This window comes from Falco peregrinus, chromosome 1, assembly GCF_023634155.1.
Source record: "Falco peregrinus isolate bFalPer1 chromosome 1, bFalPer1.pri, whole genome shotgun sequence".
Lineage (NCBI taxonomy): Eukaryota > Metazoa > Chordata > Aves > Falconiformes > Falconidae > Falco > Falco peregrinus.
This window is the reverse complement of record NC_073721.1, coordinates 125,470,007-125,488,813: the sequence shown is the minus strand read 5'-3', so window position 1 is coordinate 125,488,813 and position 18,807 is coordinate 125,470,007. Positions and strand designations below refer to the sequence as shown.

General features: G+C 49.8%; 1 protein-coding gene across 1 annotated transcript in view; it reads right to left on the bottom strand.

Annotated features, from left to right (window-relative positions):
• Positions 1 to 398: 398 nt before the first annotated feature.
• Positions 399 to 18,807, bottom strand: part of SMAD6 (SMAD family member 6) — a 44,837-nt gene continuing 26,428 nt past the window's right edge. Inside the window, 1 exon segment of the mRNA XM_055815839.1 lies at positions 399 to 1,298. Within this exon segment, the coding sequence (XP_055671814.1) occupies positions 757 to 1,298 (542 nt within the window). The 3' untranslated portion in view covers positions 399 to 756.

The following is an 18,807-nucleotide window of genomic DNA, read 5'->3' as shown; positions in this document are numbered from 1 at the left end:
TCTGTTCTGCTCTTTCTACCAGCACCGGTACCCATTGATTTGCAATGACAACCATCAATTTGCACAAATATGAACATGCACGCTCACCTTCAGGATGTCTCCATCATGTTTGGGTCATCAGAGAGACCAGAGAACCCTGAGCAAGAACAGCGAGGGGAGATTTTCCTCTCACCTTCTCCGCTTGCTCCCCGGCTCCCAAACTGTCCTCATTTACCCTCTTGGAGACAGCTGCAGCCTTCCAGCAACTCATTCGCTGCTTTTCTAAGGGTCCTGGCTGAGATGGGAGACAGTGGTCACCCCTCTGGAAATACCCCCTGACTGAAGAGTGCTCAAGCAGATACTGCTGCAGACTTCAGTCGGGGAGGGGGGGAAACAAAAAGACAATTAAACCCCCCCCCTATAATGTGAATACTTTATTATCAATGAGTGACTGGTATTAGCTTTTTGTCTGGGTATTAATAATATTTCAAAAAACCATACATCAAAATTAGGGCTTTCTCCTATTTTTGCTGTATAATTTTTCTTTTTTAAAAAAATCTGTATTGAAAGAATTATATAAGCCAAAGTGCATTTTCTGTTTTTTGTCCATATACACATTGCACCATACATAAATAATTACATTGTAAAAATGACTCCATAATTACAAGTATAATATATATTTTCATATAATATATAAAACTTTATATTAAATCTAGGTAGATGATATTTGGGATAGTCTGTGTCTTTTTTTTTTTTCCTTACGTCAGAGGCTGACCGTTATCGATTGTTACTGAGTAAAATCTCCAGCCAACAAGGACACGACGTGATAAACTGTCTCGAGTAACACGGCCCCCAGCCTTTGGCAAAGCTAATCCGCACGCTGTTCGGGTCGTAGGGCCCGTCCGCGTAATCCAGATCGGCCGTGTGCTGCAAGAGGCAGGACTTCTCGTAGTCAAACACCTTGATGGAATAGCCCGGCATCACCTTGCGCACTATCAGAGTCCTACAGTTGGGGATGTCCAGTGTCGGGGAGTTGACGAAGATGGGATGCTCACTGCGGTTGTAAGCCCACACACCGTCCGGTTCTTTGCTAAGTAAGATCCCATAGCCGATTTTACTTCGAGTCCTTCTCACAGTCTCGCTCCTGTTTTCCAGGTTTAGCTGTCCGAGGCAGAAGCCGTTTCCTTGAGGTAGGTCATAAAATATACTGACAGACTGTTCGTACACTGTGTAGAGGCGGCCGACGCGTGTCCGGTGCTCCCAGTAGGCCACGTTGCACCAATGGCTCCTCTTCACGGCATCGGGCGACGTACTGGCATCTGTGGGGAAAAGCAGGGAAGAGTCAGGGTTTGCTGTGATCGCCTGGGAAAAGACAGGGATGGAGGGTAAGCTAACGGCTCTCCCCACCCGCTGGCTTTGCTTATGTGGGAAATGAACTTGGTTCAACCCAAAACTTGTGTCCAACCCAAAGCCCGTCCTCAGTTATGTCAAACGCCACCAAGAAAGAAGGCTCAAGCAAAGGTTAGTGACCCAACGGGCCACCCGCCAGCTCCCATGAAGCTCGATGCCTCTTTCTCTTCTCTAATTCAATGTTCAGCCCTGCACCCAGCAGCTGGGACCCTGTGGGTTTCTGCCACCAGGAGCCAGCATGGATACTGCACCGCCGCAGCTCAGCCACCCTGCAGCGCGGCAGGTCCCCAAGCTCCGCCGCGGTGCTGCACCCCACTGCCGAAGGCCAACCTGTGTTGAGCTGGAACGCAGGGATGTCCACGGAGTGCCTGGATGACTGACCCGACAGTTCTCTCTGCCATGGATTATTCTTTGACAGTGATGCCGATGTTCCCATGGGGAACATGAAATCTGAGGAAGCGTTTCATGCCAAGGGGGAGTAGCTGCTATGAACTATACATGTTCTCCTACAAAGCCACTGGAACTCACTCCAGGACAATGAGAAATGTCTCTTCTTTCTAGGAATTACATTCAGGAAAGACAGGAGGGACGCAGACTGCCAGAAAGCTGCTTGATTTATGATGCCTCCAGAAGGAAGATGGAAACTCTCAGCCCTAAAAAAGCCCCGAAGAGGGGAAACAAACCTCTTGCTGAACATCATTCCTGCTCCTACCACACCAGTTAAAAGAAATCCACCCTGAAATCTCAGGCCAGGAGCTCTCCATCAAGTCAGCCTCGCTCCGTGCCTGGCATTAAGCTCCCTGACAATATATCACGCGCCCGCGGCCTGCTGACCCCTCTGCCTTCGTGCCATCATGTCCGATTAACTCGCACGCGAGGTGATGCCATTATTTTGCTTCAGAGACCCTATTGACGCACCGGATTTCAAGCGCAGCCCCGCAGCCCCCTTTCTTTTCAGGCTCAAATTACCCCGGAGGGGAACGAGCTCTCCTCCCCATTAACAATCTTTGAATTAAGCGGCTTTGTTAGAGTTTAACTTGAGTTGTAACCATACAAATTTAAGGGGAGGGAGGTGGAGGGATTGTGGGGGGGAGGGTAATCAGGCAGACGGGGAGGCAGCGGGATGCCCTTTGCCATGGGTGATGCTCGTCGTCTTGCACCGACCCCTTCACCTGCTACAGGTCTAAACCACCCCAGAAATGCCAGATTGGCCCCCTTCTCCCCCGTCATCTGTTTCCATTATTTTTAGGACCCAGCATGGCCACCAACAGCCCCCTTTCAGACTGATGCATATTTTATCCACAACCGGGAAGGAAACCCCACAGCAATCAAGACACTTCAACCCCACTGGGAAAAGCAACACCATTTCCCTGCATTTATGGCAAACCTTTATGGAAGAGCGAGCCAACAGCTTTGCGCCCACTAACACTGGAGGAGATGTCCTGGGCCACCCAAGGCATGGGAAAAGCCCTGCTGAGCACAAGTGGGTGAGATATTCCCCTTGGAGTCAGAGTTAGTGGCTCTGCACAGCAGGGAAATGGGTGAAGGCTCTTGGTGAGGGCAATGGCAGCATCCCAGAGCCAGGTGAAGCAAACCTGGGTTTCCTTCCCCAGGGACAAGGTCCTGTCCCCCAGCCACAGCCCCTGTGGTGGCGTGGGCCACTGCACCACATCACAGTGGCAACAATGGGTCTTTGTGTCTCTTTGCTTCTGAGCCATCCTTGAAGGAAACCACCCAGAGTCACTCTGTAGTAAGCTCATCCTAATGCCATACTCTGCTACCAACAAGTATCAGCAAAACCTAAAGTTCTTCACCATTCTTACTCTTTGGCCAATAACAGTACTTTTTTTGCCATTTCAAATGACCATCCTGCATCCGGATCGCCAGGAGTTAAACGAACAACCCAACTTGCTCTGAAATAGTAATGACTTCATCGGCAAGTGCATGATGAATATGTTGTACCCAAGCACATCATTAAATACTGATGACTGGACTTGACCCTTCCTGAAGTACCTCATGATGCCTTGCAAAGCACCAGCCAGACGATACAAGGAGTTTTAAAGAAGGAAGAGAAGATTCAAATGTAATTCTGGGTTAGAAACCCTCCACAGCTGCCCAGTGCCAATATGATGCACGCACTAACATCTACACCACGAACAGAAACTGATAAAATTTGACAAAAGGTTTCAGAACGTCTCTGCAGTATTTCTGCAGCAGTTGCAAAAATTACGTTAACAATGTTAATGGCATTAACACAGATCTGACCCAAACAGTCTTACCTAACTGAACGTTACTGAAGCAAGACCATCCTTGGCTACATCTGTACAACCCCCTGAAATCAAGAGCTTGGCATGGATGAAAACCTTCTGACTTTCTCTGATAACACCTCTTGGTCTACCACCATGCAGATTGTGAGTGTGTTCTGCTCTTTAAAATACACTACAGCAAATAGTTCCAGATTTTCTTTAAGAGGTGACACAAGATGTAGTTCATAAATGACACGACAGCAGAAGGAAGAGGCACTGAGTAACTGAGCTTCGTCTGCAGGTGCCTCTTCCACAGCATCCAGTTCCCACAGTCATCTTTCCCTTGGGACAAAATATAGTCAAGACACTCCCAACACCTTTCCAGAACTCCTCTCAAACACCGAATTTTGCTGTCATCCCACTCAAGTGATGCTGGGGGGCTAGAGACAAGCTCAGAGCTTTTCATCTGCCAGGCCCAGAGGCTGGTAGCAATTACTGAGCTCTGCATCTGTTTAACCTCCCGACCTCCACAAAGCCCTGCATGCCCATTAGGTAAGTTGGTTTTGTTATTACATTTTTTAGAAACTACCACTCAGCCCCCGTATTTCCCTTACAGACTAAGTATGGGATAACTTCAAAACTCAGGTTTCCCCATCAGCTGAATTAATCAGGGGAACAGTCAACAATAAATATTTAAATAGGTGTTTCCTAGGGTTTATTGCAAATTAACATACCTAGTGGGGGAAAGCAAAGCAGGAGGAAACCAGTGTCTATTCTACACGAACATCTCGCCGTAGGTGCCACCACCCCCATGCCATCTCTGCTTTCCAGGAACTGGCAAATATTTTGGCAAAATCATCAATCTACACACACACTGAGAAGAGGGGAAGTTTTTTTTTACACCTCCTGCTTTCACTCATCTGAAACAGCCTTATTAAAATAACTTCCATGCAATTTATGGCATGAGCTTCAGTCTACCCGTACATGCACGCGTCTCGCAGGGTGAAACACCCCCCGCCAACGTGCTCCTCTTCTCTGTCACAGCTCCTGCCTGGCAGGGCCAGCTCTGCCAGCTCAAAGTGCTCCCAGAGGTGTCCTGTGCTCCTTCAAATGGGCGAGGACATTGAGTTTTAGGTAACTACACATCAAGCAGCTGAAGTTTCCTCTCCACCCCTCCTTCTGTGGAGCTTTAGAAAGAAAGGCTTTAGAAGCCATGCACCAGCCACAAAGCAACCTGTCTGTGGCGTGCAGGCAAATAAAACATCCCAAACGGAGACTGTTAAAAGGGTCACCCAAAGAGCCTCTCCCTCCAGAAGGCTTTCGGCAGGGTCCCTCTTCCCCCCCAGCCCCATCCAGCGCCGCCCTTGCCAGCTGCCTCGCTCCCCCCATGCCACGCTGGGGTCCTTTGCCTTTTTTATCTCCCAGCGCGCTCAACCAAATCCTGAAAAGATGAACTCCTCTCGCAGCCCTGACATAAAGCAAGCACTTTAGCAAGCCCCTGATACAAGGGGGCCTGCGCTGTGTCTTATCCCCTGCCAAGTATTAGTTTCGCCTCCAGCTATTAGCCACTACCACTCAGCAGACAGCAGGGGCGGCCGGCAGAAAAGCATGTCCTCTGCCTTTTAAATAAATATTCAATTTTTTCCTCCTCTTTTTCCACACTGCCCTTTATGCACAGACAAGAAAATCCACTTCTTTTTTCTGTCCTCCCACCCACCCCCTTTCTGCTGGAACAGAGGCAGGCCTGTTAGCTTCCTTTTTGAAGAAAGAAAAATATTTTAGTCCTGCAGTGCCTCCCTCGATGGTATACGATGCATTTTTAACAACTATCATTGCAGGCAGCTACAACTTCTAACAGCTACATTTAGGCTGGCGTCAGGGCTATCTCCTCCATCAAAGCCACCTTTATCGATCAGATGGATGGGCTGAAACCCTGGCTCTTGTTTACTCCTTCCTCCGAGTTGCCGTTTCCTACGCTGCAGCGATGCCTCGCAGCAGACACATCCAAAAGGAAACTCAAACAATTTAAGATAAAAAAACAAGATAGGAAGCAAGTCAGGGAATCAAAACCAGAACTTAATGCGCAGCTCAGGCAAAAGAAATCCGGGTACGGGTATAAATGCAAAGAGCAAATACTGTAAATCCTCACAGTGTTAGCAGCACTGCTGCTTTTGCTCCCTGCAGAGTGTGGAGGTAAAGAAAATAACTCGAGGTTTTCTATTATTTGTGCTTTGACAGCATTTTATGCCAGTGAAGTTCAAAGCAGCGCACTGAAAGGGAAAAGAAAGATGCTTTTTTTCCAAAACAAAATGCTGCACAGTCCCACTGCTTGATGTTGCACTTCAGAGCAGGATGGAAAACATGGGCAGATCACAGAACTCATGAAACATCTCTGATTCATGCTTGGGCTCTTCCAAAGCCACCAAACCTCTTCTCAGCAGGTCAAATGGCCCCCACGATATTTGGCTGCAAGTAAGACCTTGCTGTGTAGGGAAACAGGGGTGAGAAGGGAAGTCTGCTGCAGTGCTTTGAGGAATATTCCCATTTTCACACAGACTCCTGAGGAAACAGTCACACGTGGCACTGTGTTGTTTATCCAAGCATTCCACGAGGAATGGGTGATGCCAGCCCCACCTTTCCCACCTAACCCCAAACCACACTCATGGGTTTTCAAAACACATTTAAGAGGCGCCCACAGGGAAGACCATGCACGTAAAACCCAAACATCACTGCTCTCTCCAGATGTGACGAGGACTCGAGTGAACATCTGGGCACGTGAAGAGATGAAGTGAGATATTCAGGTGTCCCCACAACTCAGCTCACAGCCCAGTTTCATGTCCCACCCTCTCATACTCCTGCACCACGGGGCAGCTTGAGGCTTCTCTAGCCACAGAGCTCAGTTACATCCTTTCTCAACTGCCACCATCTTTCCATCCAGTTTTATCCCACTTCAGCTTCTATTAGATACACGCTCAGACTTTTTTCTCACCTCTGCCACAGCACAGATGCATGCTTATACTACCCAACACGCCAGAGCGCGGAAGCAGGATGGTTACAGCCATACACAGGTCACTGTAAACAAAGTCCAGATAAAAAGCCCAGCACAAAGAACACGTACGTTTCCCAAAAATATTTTTAACAGTTCACTGGGGAGCAACTGGTTAAAAGAATCCCCCATTAATACCCTTTGAAACAAGCTCCAGGGTAAGGAAGGGGTTAAAACTTTCCACAGCAGAAATGGAATTTTTATGGCCCTGAAAAAAAAAAAAAATTAATTGTCAATCTGCCCCAGCAAAGCTCACAACCATTTTTGTTAAGCCAATATACTTAAAATACCTCTGCCTTACAAGTTTCAGCTGGAATGCATCACTGCGGCCCCCCTGAGAGCCCCCGTGCTGCAGCCAGCACCACAGCATCCACCCCAGCACCAGCCCCTCCCGGGCCGGGGGGGGGAAGCTGATCTTGCCCCACACACAGGGCACCCCCGTGCAGATGCCCTGGGGATACAGGGCCACAAAGCGGCCACCATCTGTCTGCCCCTCCTCATCGGGAGCCGTGGGGTGGGACTTTGGAGGCACCTTCCCACCCTCGAAGGAGCTGCAGCCCTTGGTGAGCTGTGGCTTGGCCAGCAGCTTGGCCAGCCTGCTGGAGCACTCCGATGTTGGATCCACCAGATATATTTAAGGGAATGTCCCCAGCCCACCAGCTGAACGCGGGAGGCTGGGCAGAACCAGAGTTGCCATCCTCGGTGGCCCCGGAGACACTGGAAGAGCAAAGGCAGCAGGAGGGTCTCCATGCTGTCCCCCAGTGAAAAGTCAGGGAAAGCCCTGACGAGGACAAGGACAGTTTAGTTCCCTTTTCCAATTACTTCCAGGTCTCGCCGATGAAGCAAGAAGCTGTCTGTTATGGCAGGACAACAGGTCTGGGCAAGGAGATGGCAGCTGGGTGCAAGCAGGGGGCTGGACAGCCCCCTAAGCTTCTTCCCAAAACTTTTCCTTAAGGCTCAGAATCAACTGAGGATCCTTTCATGTCCCAGCTCTCACCAAGAAACCCTTGCTCCCTGATTCACAGAGGCCCTGAACAACTGTCACCAGCTCCCCAGCCGATGACGGAGGTCAGCCACAGGGACAGCAGCCTAGACCTAGTGCGGACCTAGCAGGGTCTGTAGCAACGGGACCAGGGGTGATGGTTTTAAACTAAAAGAGGATGGGTTTAGGGTAGATATTAGGAAGAAATTCTTTGCTGTAAGGGGGGCACGGCGCTGGCACAGGTTGCCCAGAGCAGCTGTGGCTGCCCCGTCCCTGGCAGTGCCCAAGGCCAGGCGGGACAGGGCTTGGAGCATCCTGGTCCGGTGGAAGGTGCCCCTGCCCATGGCAGAGGGGTGTGGAACTGGGTGGTCTTTAAGGTCTCTTCCAACCCAAACCATTCCATGACTCTGACCTTCTCCATGCTGCAGAGCATCAAGCTCTCCCCCAGACTTCTGTTTTGCTCTGCTGAGACATAAAGGTTCAGCCCACCTCATACCCCAATTATAAAATAAGACACTGATTTCATACTACGATTAATCTGGTGTCAACACTGTTGTGGTGGGGTCCCATCTCCTCCAACCCCACCATGGCTCTGGTGTGTTCCTCACGTTTGGATGTGGCTGTTGTGCAACTGTGAAGAGCAGTTCAGCTCACCCATCTGGCAAAACCCAACACCAAAGCAAGTGCCACCGGCCGCCGAAAAGCGCCCTTACTGCCGCCGCACCCGCCGTGGAGGAGCCACCTTCCTCCTCCTCCTCCAGCCTCCACCTTGGATCAGAGCTCTGGTGCTCCCCAGCCTCCTCCGTGAGCCAATTTAATTTGTTAACCCAGTAGATGATTAACTCAAAAGAACACTTGTGCTGGGTTAATTAATTAAATTAGTTCAAAAAAGGGTCTGACAGGCAACAGAGCCGGTGGAAGAGGTGCGTGGAGAGGCCTGGGGAGAAAGGGGGACATTTCCATGGCAGCCCAAGAAACAAAAGCAACACAGGACAGGAGCCAATGCCAAGAATTAGAATGAAAACAATTTTCTCTGCATAAAAGAAACCACTCTGCAAAATCATCAGCTCATGCTAATTTTTTTATATCCTTCAAAGAAAAACACATGCCACGTTTAGTTCTGCCCGGAAATTTGTAAGTCATCGTCAGTTAGCTTATTCTCAAGTTAAATTCAAGGAGTTGTTTCTAAATGTACCTTCTCTGGCCATTAATATATGTACTCCAGAACATGATTTTAAGGTATTTCAGCAGGGTTTTTTTCCAGCTCCCCTGCATGGTTTACAAAGGTCTTTTCAGCCAAGGGTGAAAAGTCCTAGAAAGTAAGAAAACTGGAAAAGCCCAACGCAGGTATTTTTCACTGACATTTTTATGTGTTACTTCTGAAGGCCAGTGTTTTCAGAGATTTAGGTGATTTTTTTTTTTTTTTTTTTTTTTTTTTTTTGAGTCGAACAGTCTCCATATAATCTCAGCTTCCCTTGCTCACAGCTTTCACAGGCACATTCATCGCTTTAAAGTTCCTGGGCTGTGCATGTAACCGCTTTATACCTGGCATGTAAAAGTTAACACAACAATGTAAATACATCTTCAAAAGGAGCCCAAAACGTAATCACCTATGTTGGCTGCCAATTATGAAAGCACCAGACCTGTCATCAGCCAGAATTTGGCTAAGACTTCTCCCCTGTTGGAAACCAGCCCTGGGTAAGTCCAAGCCCAGCAAAATCCCAGGGTCGGGTCGTGCGCGGCACCTCCGTGAGCATCCGCAGCATCCCCGCTGCCTGCCCCCGGGTGCCCCCACCCTGCACCCCAGCCAGCCACAAAAATGGGGAGAGGAACGAGCTGGTGAAAGACACAGGGGATGAGGCGGGGGGAATGTCTCCCTGTTCATTTTCTGTAAAATCAGGAGTTTCGCTGAAAATCTTCCGAGTACCATCTAGTTGGGGTTGCCGCCTCCTGCCAGCTGGGCAAGGCACAGACTACCCTTGGAGGGGAGAAGGCTCATTCCCCGACTGCCCTCCGCAAGGCAGGACTGAGAGGGTGGGGGACACTGGGACAAAAAAATGGGGGGAAATACCCCTTTTTTTTTCTCTTCCAAACAACTGTATATGCAATCCTTTTTTTTTTTTCTTTTTTTTCTCCCAGAGCCTGAAAAACGCTGAGAATCCAAGAGAAATCACCCCATAAATCACCCGATGGCAGAATTCCCTTTTAGCCGCCGCCGCAATGTCCAAAGCTCCCTTCCCAGCGCCGCTCCCACCTGGAGCTGCGCCAGCACTCGCTATTAATTAATCCAGGGGCCGCCTGCTGCAATCCCGGCTACGCCAACCGCATCCGACTTGGGCTGGGCTGGTGGGCAGAAGTTGGGCTGGCCCTATATCCCGCGGGACCTCCTGAGCTCTCCTCTGCCTTTCAAACCCATTTTGGCCTTGCAGTGCAATTTTAGGTGCTCTTAGAAATCCTGACTGATGCCCTTGGGGAGGGAAATAATCTGCTCAATGACCAGTGCTGCAGCAAATTGGAACATCCCGCGGTGGAGCAGGGACTCTGGAAAATGGTATAAATGAATAATAATGGTTTTTGCTCATAGAGAAGTTTCGGCTGAGCACTTCAAAGCATTTTAAAAGCAGAAACTAATTAGTAGGTCCCTCTGAAGAGAAATAAGAATAACACCACTTTCCGCCTCCATCACGCCTCTCAGGCAGAGCACGTTGGGTGCCGGGCTTGGCTCCCAGCTCAGCCTGGGAATCATCTTACTGGAGGGTGACGGTCCAGAGGCACGAGGCTCGGGCTGTACCTGAACCAAACCCCTGCCTGGTTCACACTGGCACTAAATGATGGGGTTTCTGCCAGGGTGGAGGGGGCACGGAGGTGACCGAGCTGTTTTGGGAAGCCAGATGCCGAGTTGGTGAGGACATTGCTAAGGTGGCTGCAGAGATGCTCCTAAAGATGCTTCACTTCAGCCTCCCCACGCTGCCATGTTTGCTAAGAGCACTGGAGCATGCGTGGTGGCAGCAGGATCACTAATCCAGCATAGGGTGCCTGACACTGACACCTGCTCCAGAGAAAAGCAGCAGATTAAACAAAACAAAACAAAACAAAACAAAACAAAACAAAACAAAACAAAACAAAACAAAAAAAGCCTTTTCTTCCCTCTGGTGGTTAGGTTAATGCTCAGGAAACCCTGAGCTCCTCCAAACAAAGAGGGCTGGCAGCCAGGCAGCACACCAGCACCCACCCACACTGCTCCCAGCACAGCCCCAACCCCAAATTACAGCTCAGCTCCCTTCTATAACAACCAAAATTTGCCATTTCCAGAAGGCAAATGCTTGGTGGTTCCCCTACATGAGGCCTCCTTCAGATGTCCCTGACTGGTCATGCAAAACCCACTCCCCAAAACACCAGCAAACCTGGAAACTTCAGGCTTAAGAGCTCACACAGGACATGGAAAACGAAAAGGCTGCGACTGTGGCAGCTCTGCCGCACTTTTATATTGTTACCACCCAGAAAATGAGCGGAGATGCTTTCATGGGAGGAAAATCAAAGCCAATACCCAATAAAATGCCCCCATCAGACATATTTTGAGAACCTGCAATTGCGCTCCATGCCGAGCTGTTCTGTCCGGAGCAAGACCAAAGTCAGCTTTACTCTGCTATTGCACCTCTATTGGATTTACCCCTGAGAATAAACCACAGGGTTTCAAAGTTGAGGAAGATGACGTGAGAAGCATCGAGCAGGGTGAAAAAACCCAAGGCCACCCTGATTTCCTTGAAGCAGCACCTTCGGGAGAAGACCAAGGTGCTGGAGGCAAATGTCTGTCAACTTGATGCCAATACCAGTGCAAAAATGAAGGACTGTAAAATCTTGAGGGAACTATCACCAACATGGAAAACCAGCTGTGATGGAGGAGTGCTGGGCTGGGGAGGCTCCCCGGTGGCCACGAGCAGGTACCCACCAAATGTTTTGCTCCGTATGGGCTGGGAATGAGCTGCTCTGCTGCTCCCTGGCCGGCTGAGTGCAGAGGCTGGTGCTGGGCAGCCATGAGACCCCAGTCTGGGACCTCTGGGACAACAAAAAGCTCAGGCTTTTGTCCCAGATCCCTGCTAGTATCCAGACCAGCTGTGGGTCCCCCATCCCAACCCATGCTCTGCCCCCCAAGAAGGGCTCCAGCTGATACTCCCCCTCACCTGACAATTCTCCCCCAGCATCCTTTAAAAATGCTTTTTTTTCCCAGCACGGTATCAGTGCCCTCACATACATGGGAAGCAGGCAGGGTTGAGAGTGAAATGGAAATTCAGGCTTTGTTCTCGGTGGCCAAAGCCCAAGATCCTTCTCCTGATAAAGCCCTCCCCGAGCCTCGCTGTCTGCTGTCTGAGCAAGCACCACAAGACGGGAGCCACGGCTCCACGGCTGCCACCACATGTCATGCCTCCCGTGGCTGCTTCAAGTCCTCGCTCATGATGGATTTGCCAAAGTTTCGGAGGGAATTAAAGGATTTTGGGTGCCAGCATGGCCTTTGCAAGGAAACAATCGCTCTGGTGTGCAAGCCAATTTGGTCATGCTGAAAGGATAAACCTGTATGGGGAGGTCTCAGGGTTCTTATCTCTTGGAAAATTTAAAAGCGATGGGGATGGAGTCCATAGGCGGTGTGAGCAGCCATGGGAAGAGCCCAGCGGCAGGCAGCCGGCGAGGCAGAGGCCGGGCTCGGGTCCTGCGGCACTGGAAGGGAGTACGGGGATGGCTCCTGCCCTGCTGCTCGCACACGCACGCACGTCTGCACAGCCACAGCCGGGCTGGGAGGAACGTGCAGAGGGATGCGTGCATGCGTGTGCACCCACACGCCAGATTTTCTGATAGCTACTTCATGTATTTACGTGTAAACATTTTCTGAGTCCATTCCAGCCCTTATTCCAAGCAAGGAGCTCGTTCCACTGACAACTACTCGTGGCCAGCATCCATGGGCTCTTACTCCCACTTAAAGCAAAGACTAAACAATGACTTAAGCATTTCAGGATTTAAGCCCCATAGCTGGTCCCTCACATTCACAGTCAAAGCAGCAAGGATGCCGCGCTGGTGGCTTCTGCTTTGCAGGAGGACCTGCATCACTGTGAATGCCATGAATAACCCTTGTGCCATTGGGGTGCCTCGGTGGATGCACTGGGAGGGGTCTCCTGGCCTTTTTTTCTGTAAAATCCACAAATTAGCAGCCCAGATGCACTCCTGCTAGCCTGGGCTAAGATCACCCCCAAAGACCAAACATGCCTCACCTTGTTTTTATACTCTTTGCGATGGTGCTGTAAATCTATTAAAGTGCAGATAAACAGTAAGAAGATTTGCGCCGGGGTTAAGTGGGGGATGTATTTGCATGAAATCCACAATATTCGCAAGCATCGCTGCAGCCCAGCGAGGCAGCAATGTGTGGCCTCTGAAAGCATCTTCACAGTCATCTCCCAGATGACAGAATTCCTAACACTGTATTTGCCATGGAGAGTGGAGGTGACTCATGCTAATTACCCTTCCTGGCCAAGGAGGACTTGTTTTCATTTCTAAAAACCACAGTTTCTTTCAAAAAAAGGGGGAAGAAATAGGAAAATACCAAAATACACACAGAACTCCATGGGCTACATCCTGTCCTGCTGCGCTAATACGAATCCCAGACACCCCAAAACTCCAGCTTTGCTCAGGATGTTCAAAGAGAAAGGGATTAATAAGTTATAGCACGGACACAGCCAGAGGCACACGGCAGAGACGCTGCCAGCGTTACCTCCAGGTCTCCTGATTTCCAGTAACACTCCTTCAACACAACCCAGCTAAAATAATTTGTGCGCGTATGAGCGGAGCTCAGGAAGGGTCCTTCGTTCAGATTAAAACCCCTCTCACCTTTCTTGGACAAGCTCTCACCTTTCTTGGAGGGCAGCTGAAATTTAAAGTTAAAAATAACCTTTTCAGGCCCAGCCTATGCAGGGTTCGAGGTTGCAACTCCTCCACGAGATGTTTTGGGGGGAAACGCATGGGCTGCAGTTATAAACTCTGCAAATTCAGTACCCAGGTAAATGACCTTCCCATCGAGAGGGGAAGGGGAAGGAGATCGGGTCGGGCTCTTTGTAAATCAAGGGCAGGGAGATTAAGGGAACATGTGAACACTTCGTTATGGCTAACGAGTTCAGCACTGCACACCCTCCACACAGCTGAGCGCTGAAGGAGAAAGAGCAAATTCTTCCCCTCCCCTCAAGGGAAATTGTTTTTAAAAAATAAAGGTGTATTGGGGGGAAATACACCTGGGATTATACATTAAAAAGGCAGCCTGTCAGAAGCCTAAACCAGACCCGTTTCTCTTCTCCACTCTGTATGTATCATATATATAAAATATCCACATGGATGCAAAGAACCCCCCTGTACAAAACCTGAAGAATAACTGAGTGTAAAATCAGGGTCGGATATTTTGCAGAAATACATCCACAAAGCTCCAACAAGCAACACAAGTTCCCACTCTGGAGAACTTTTGCTCATTATTGCAACAATTCGGACTATTTCCGTCGGGGCTGCGGATGATGGGGATGCCTCACCGTTCAACCCCAGTATTTGCACGGTACAAATAAACTAACGCTATCAATGTTATAAACTCTGTAAAGTTCCTGCACTAGTATCCTTAAATTGTTAAAAATAGGAAAGAAACTGCACAGTTCACATATTTTATAAAGCTGGGTTAAATCAACATCTGCAAAAAATATCCCTGTTAAACGAAATAGCAGGATTTCATTAAGTAAATTGCAAGTTGGCAAAAACTCTGAAAGAAAGGGAAAAAGCCACAGCCAGCCCTGTAATTTAAACCTTATTTTAACAGTGACAGTATGACTGCAAGAGGCTGCATTTCCAAACGAAAAAATAAAGTTTAAACAAAAGTACCTGTTCCCCCTGCTCAGCGCACCACAGTGTCTGCAATCATTACGCTAACGAGCTCTTCCCCAGGCAGATGAAGAGGGAGCAGGACCCACTCTCAGCCCCGCATCCTAGGGTAGCAAACCCACCAATTCTGCAAAATGCAGGATTTTCCACCGCGGGAGCACCCAGATGCCTATGCGGTGGTGGGGGTTACGGGTGACAATGTCTGTGGAGCCCCTGGAGCCAAGTGGGCTCGGGTACACCCCTGCGGGTCTGCAGCCTGCGGTTCCAAGCCAGCATGGAGCCAGCACGGAGCCAGCCCTTTGCCTGCAGTCTGAGCCGCCAAAAGCTGGGATTAGATGGCTGCAGGTCTGAGAAACAGCTCCGTCCAGGCAACACTTCATCACTTTCTACATCTTAAACACATCCTGCTCCCCTGCACAAGACCAGGAGCCAGCCAGAGGCCAGTGCCCGGGCGGGCAGCGTGGTCCTGTGCAGGTGCCCATGGGGGCTGGGTGGCAGCAACTGGGCTTCTCACTTGGGTATCCCAACAAAGTCCCCGAAGCGACAGGACACGTGTCCTGCTACCGAGCAGGACAGTGGTGCTCTCCCACAGGGAGCTGCTTTTGAGGTCTCCTTTGTGACCAGCGTTTCGGGGGGGTCATGGCACCATGCGCACACGCTCAGGCTGCAATGCCACCCACCCCCAGCCCCAGAGCGAACCTCTGCCTGGAGAAGCAGCTGCTGCCGGCATCACCTGGGGCAGGCAGGGAGCAGGCAGGGAGCAGGCAGGGAGCAGGCAGGGCATCGCCTGCCCTTCCAGCCCGTTTTCCAAGCATGCCGAGCGCCCTTCCTGCTCGGGGGTGACTCAGGCGGGCTGGGCTGGGCTGCGTGGGGAGGCTGGACTCTTCCCACCGCGCCGGCCAAAAGCCTCTGCAGGAGTCGTCCCTGCAGGGGATGGGGGACAGGGACAGGCACTGCCTGGCTGGGGGGGACATCCCAGAGGGCACCATCCTCTGGGGCCACCTCCTCCAGGGTGGACCCCCCCAGCACTGGGCACATGGGGTCCAAATACTTGCTTCAAAATTACAGTATTTACAATTTCCCACCCAAAAGCTCTGCTGTCCCAGGGAAATCACCTGGAAGCAGCACTCTGGGATCAGTAAAATCTCTCATCCGGCACATACTGAATCTGTTTGCTTTGAAAATAATTGCAAAACCTCAAAACAAAACCTAAAAACAACTGTTCCAATATGCAAACTCGGAGCTGAAGAAGAGACTTTTAACAAAAAGACCAATTATTTGCTTACAACATTTTGGCTTCGCTATTTTTCCTGGCACTTACGACACCGGAGTTATTTTGAAGGGCTGTTTGCTTCATGAGGAGCCGAGAAAACAGTGTTCCTATTTCCTTTCTGATCTAAACATCCGTTTGTCGTGCGAGCGGGAGGAAAAAAAACCACCACCCAAACCCCCGTGCATCTGAGGAAGCACGAAGGAAGGGGTGGTGGGTACCAGTGGGGAGGAGAGTGGGCAGGCACCCACCCCGCTGCTGCTCCCCCCTCCGCCGCCTCTTCATTTATTGCCATCCAAGGGGGCATCCATCCCGTGCCGGCCCTAAATGAAGCGGAATGGCTGCCCCCAAGGGTCTGGGCTGCTCTCCTTGAAGCAAACCAAGCGAAGGACCCCTGGGCAGACCCTCGCATCTTCCTTAACATGTCCATGATGGCAAAGGCTGCCCAGCTCCTCACCACCAGCAGCTGCACTGTCTTACTGAGCATCTCCCCAGGCTGAAGGACAGGCACTCCTGCAGCCTCGTGCCGGATGAAGCAAGAAGTAAAAGCTACATGGGCACCTTGTAGGCATGCCGGAGACACAGCATGGCTGGAGCCTTGCAAAATCACATTTAGGAGCAAAAGAAAGGTGGTTGCCCTGGGGCAAGTGCAAGGCAAAGCAGGCAAACGCCTGCCTGCCACCAGCACTTGCTCCCAAGTCATGTCCAGCTGCACAGCTCCAGCCAGCTCGGCAGCCAGCGGGATGCTGTGGAGGGGCAGGACTGGGCAACCAAAGTCATTTCAAGGGCAGGGTGAAAGCACTGGGGATGCTCATGCATCCTTGACAATCACCAAGCAACATAAAGACCACCCGTGTCATACCAAGCCACCTACAGACCACAGCACCAGCGCCACCTGAACCCCCAGTGGAGCTCCCCAGGCTGCAAGTCACCGATCAAACCCTGCATGGAGACAAGATCCGGCACATGCAATGGCCGCACCTCCAGCAGGGTGCCTCCTGCCCAGGCTTGGTGGCTGTGGCCATCGTGTCCCCCTGTTTGGGGAGAGCCACGTGTCACCCCCAGGACCTGTGCCACCACCTCCTCCCAGCTATGCTTTCCACCCTTCGGTGAGTGAAGGGCCAGCTCACTGTCATATTCCTAAATTTCCTGGCTTTTGAGGATACAAGCCAGGTCATTAACATTATTTATAGGTTCCTGTGTATGAGTTTCCATTTGTTTGTCTGCTTAAAAACAGTTAGGTGAAAAAAAGAAATTCCTGGAGGTCCGACAGTTAAAAAACCCCCATGTCCATGGTCTGATGGGCCCAAAGGATCAGCAGCTCCCTTAGAAACATAACCGTTCCCTTAAATGCTTATTGTGTAAATATTTAAGCTACTTTATAAAACTTTTACAATGTACTTAGGAAGCATAAATCTCCCCATCAGAGCACAGCAGGCCATCGCAGCGGAGCACGCTTAGACGGTTTTAAGAACACAAACAGGGACATTTCTAATGCTAATGCTGGACCCAAGGGGCCCTAAGGTCACAATCTTATGGAAATCATTACTAAGCTGATCCCCTTCACTCACCCCAAAATGGAGCGTAGTTATGTGCAACCAGTCACTGCACTAAGTGTAACTCCAGTGTCACTTTTTTTTTTAAAAAAATGATTTACAGTTACTGCGTAGCGGGCGGCATAAGAGATAGAAGTCCTGAGATTTTTCTCTTTGAAATGCAGCACCAGATTTAATGTCATACAGGCAAAAATTATGTAAGTCCAACATCATCCACTAATACGCATCCATTTCAGGAATTAAGAGGTTTCTTTTTAAATGCCATGTGGCAGATTTGAAACAAAGCCTAATGCGTTACAGCCGACTTCTGCACCCCTCACCGGTACAGATGACTGGAACCCAACTAGCACCAGCCACCCGCCACGGCCGCTCCCCTGGGTGCAGCTGGGAGAGACGCACTTCGCAGAGGTGAACATTCCCTGCAGCAGAAATAAAGAGATGCTGCGCCGACTGACACAGCTGTATTCAGGGCGGTTTCCATATGGAAAGCCATCCAGCTTTATGAGATTTGCTTGGACACAGTGTTTTGCAGCTCGAATTCTTCAAATAAATACAAATCTTCTTATCTAACGCAGGAAATAACAAGTTTTTCCCCGGAACAGCTTCTCTACTGTAATTCAGGTGTGTCTGAGGCAACAACAGCAGCAAATGGGAGCAGGGAACTGGAAGTTTACTGGCTTCGCAAATCACAGCTTTCTGTTGTGTATGATGAAGTGCACAGAAAGTCTAGAAGAAACTTGGATGGGAGTTCAACATCGATGTTTTAAAGATGAAAGCATGCTCTTTGATTAAATATTTAAATAAAGTTTTCTCATACTAAATCATTTAAACATTTTCACATTCCTCACATTTCTAGAAGTGCTGTTCACTTTTATTTATTGTCGTAACCCAGTACCCTCAGCAAGCTACCACGACTATTTGAGGCAACCTGTTTTCTAAAGGGAAAGTTCTTGCAGGACAGTAAAAATCCATGATGAGCAGGGTAGCCTGACTCTTATTCTCCAACCCCTACTTACTCTCCAGCCACCATCATAATTTCCTCTTTTTCTTACAAATAAATTCTTCCACACTGCACGTGGGGACAGCCCGGTTCTGCTCCAAATATTGACCAGAAATTCAAAGTAACTCAACTGACTTCACTGTGGTTGTATTTAGACAGCTGTAACTCAGAGCAGAAATTGGCCTGGGTGTTCAAATTGTCTTTTTTAGAAACGCTTGGGCTGTTCCAGTCTCCCGTCAGTGATGAAGTCAGCCTTACTCATCCGAACACAGGGTATGGCTCTGCCATCACCACCATGAAACAGCTCCAATAAGCTTAAAATCTGAGTGTGATTCTTGCTTCTAATGACGCAATTGTATCCAATGGAAGGGTCCGGCCATCCCATGCTTCCCAGCGATAGGACCTCACCGATGTCATT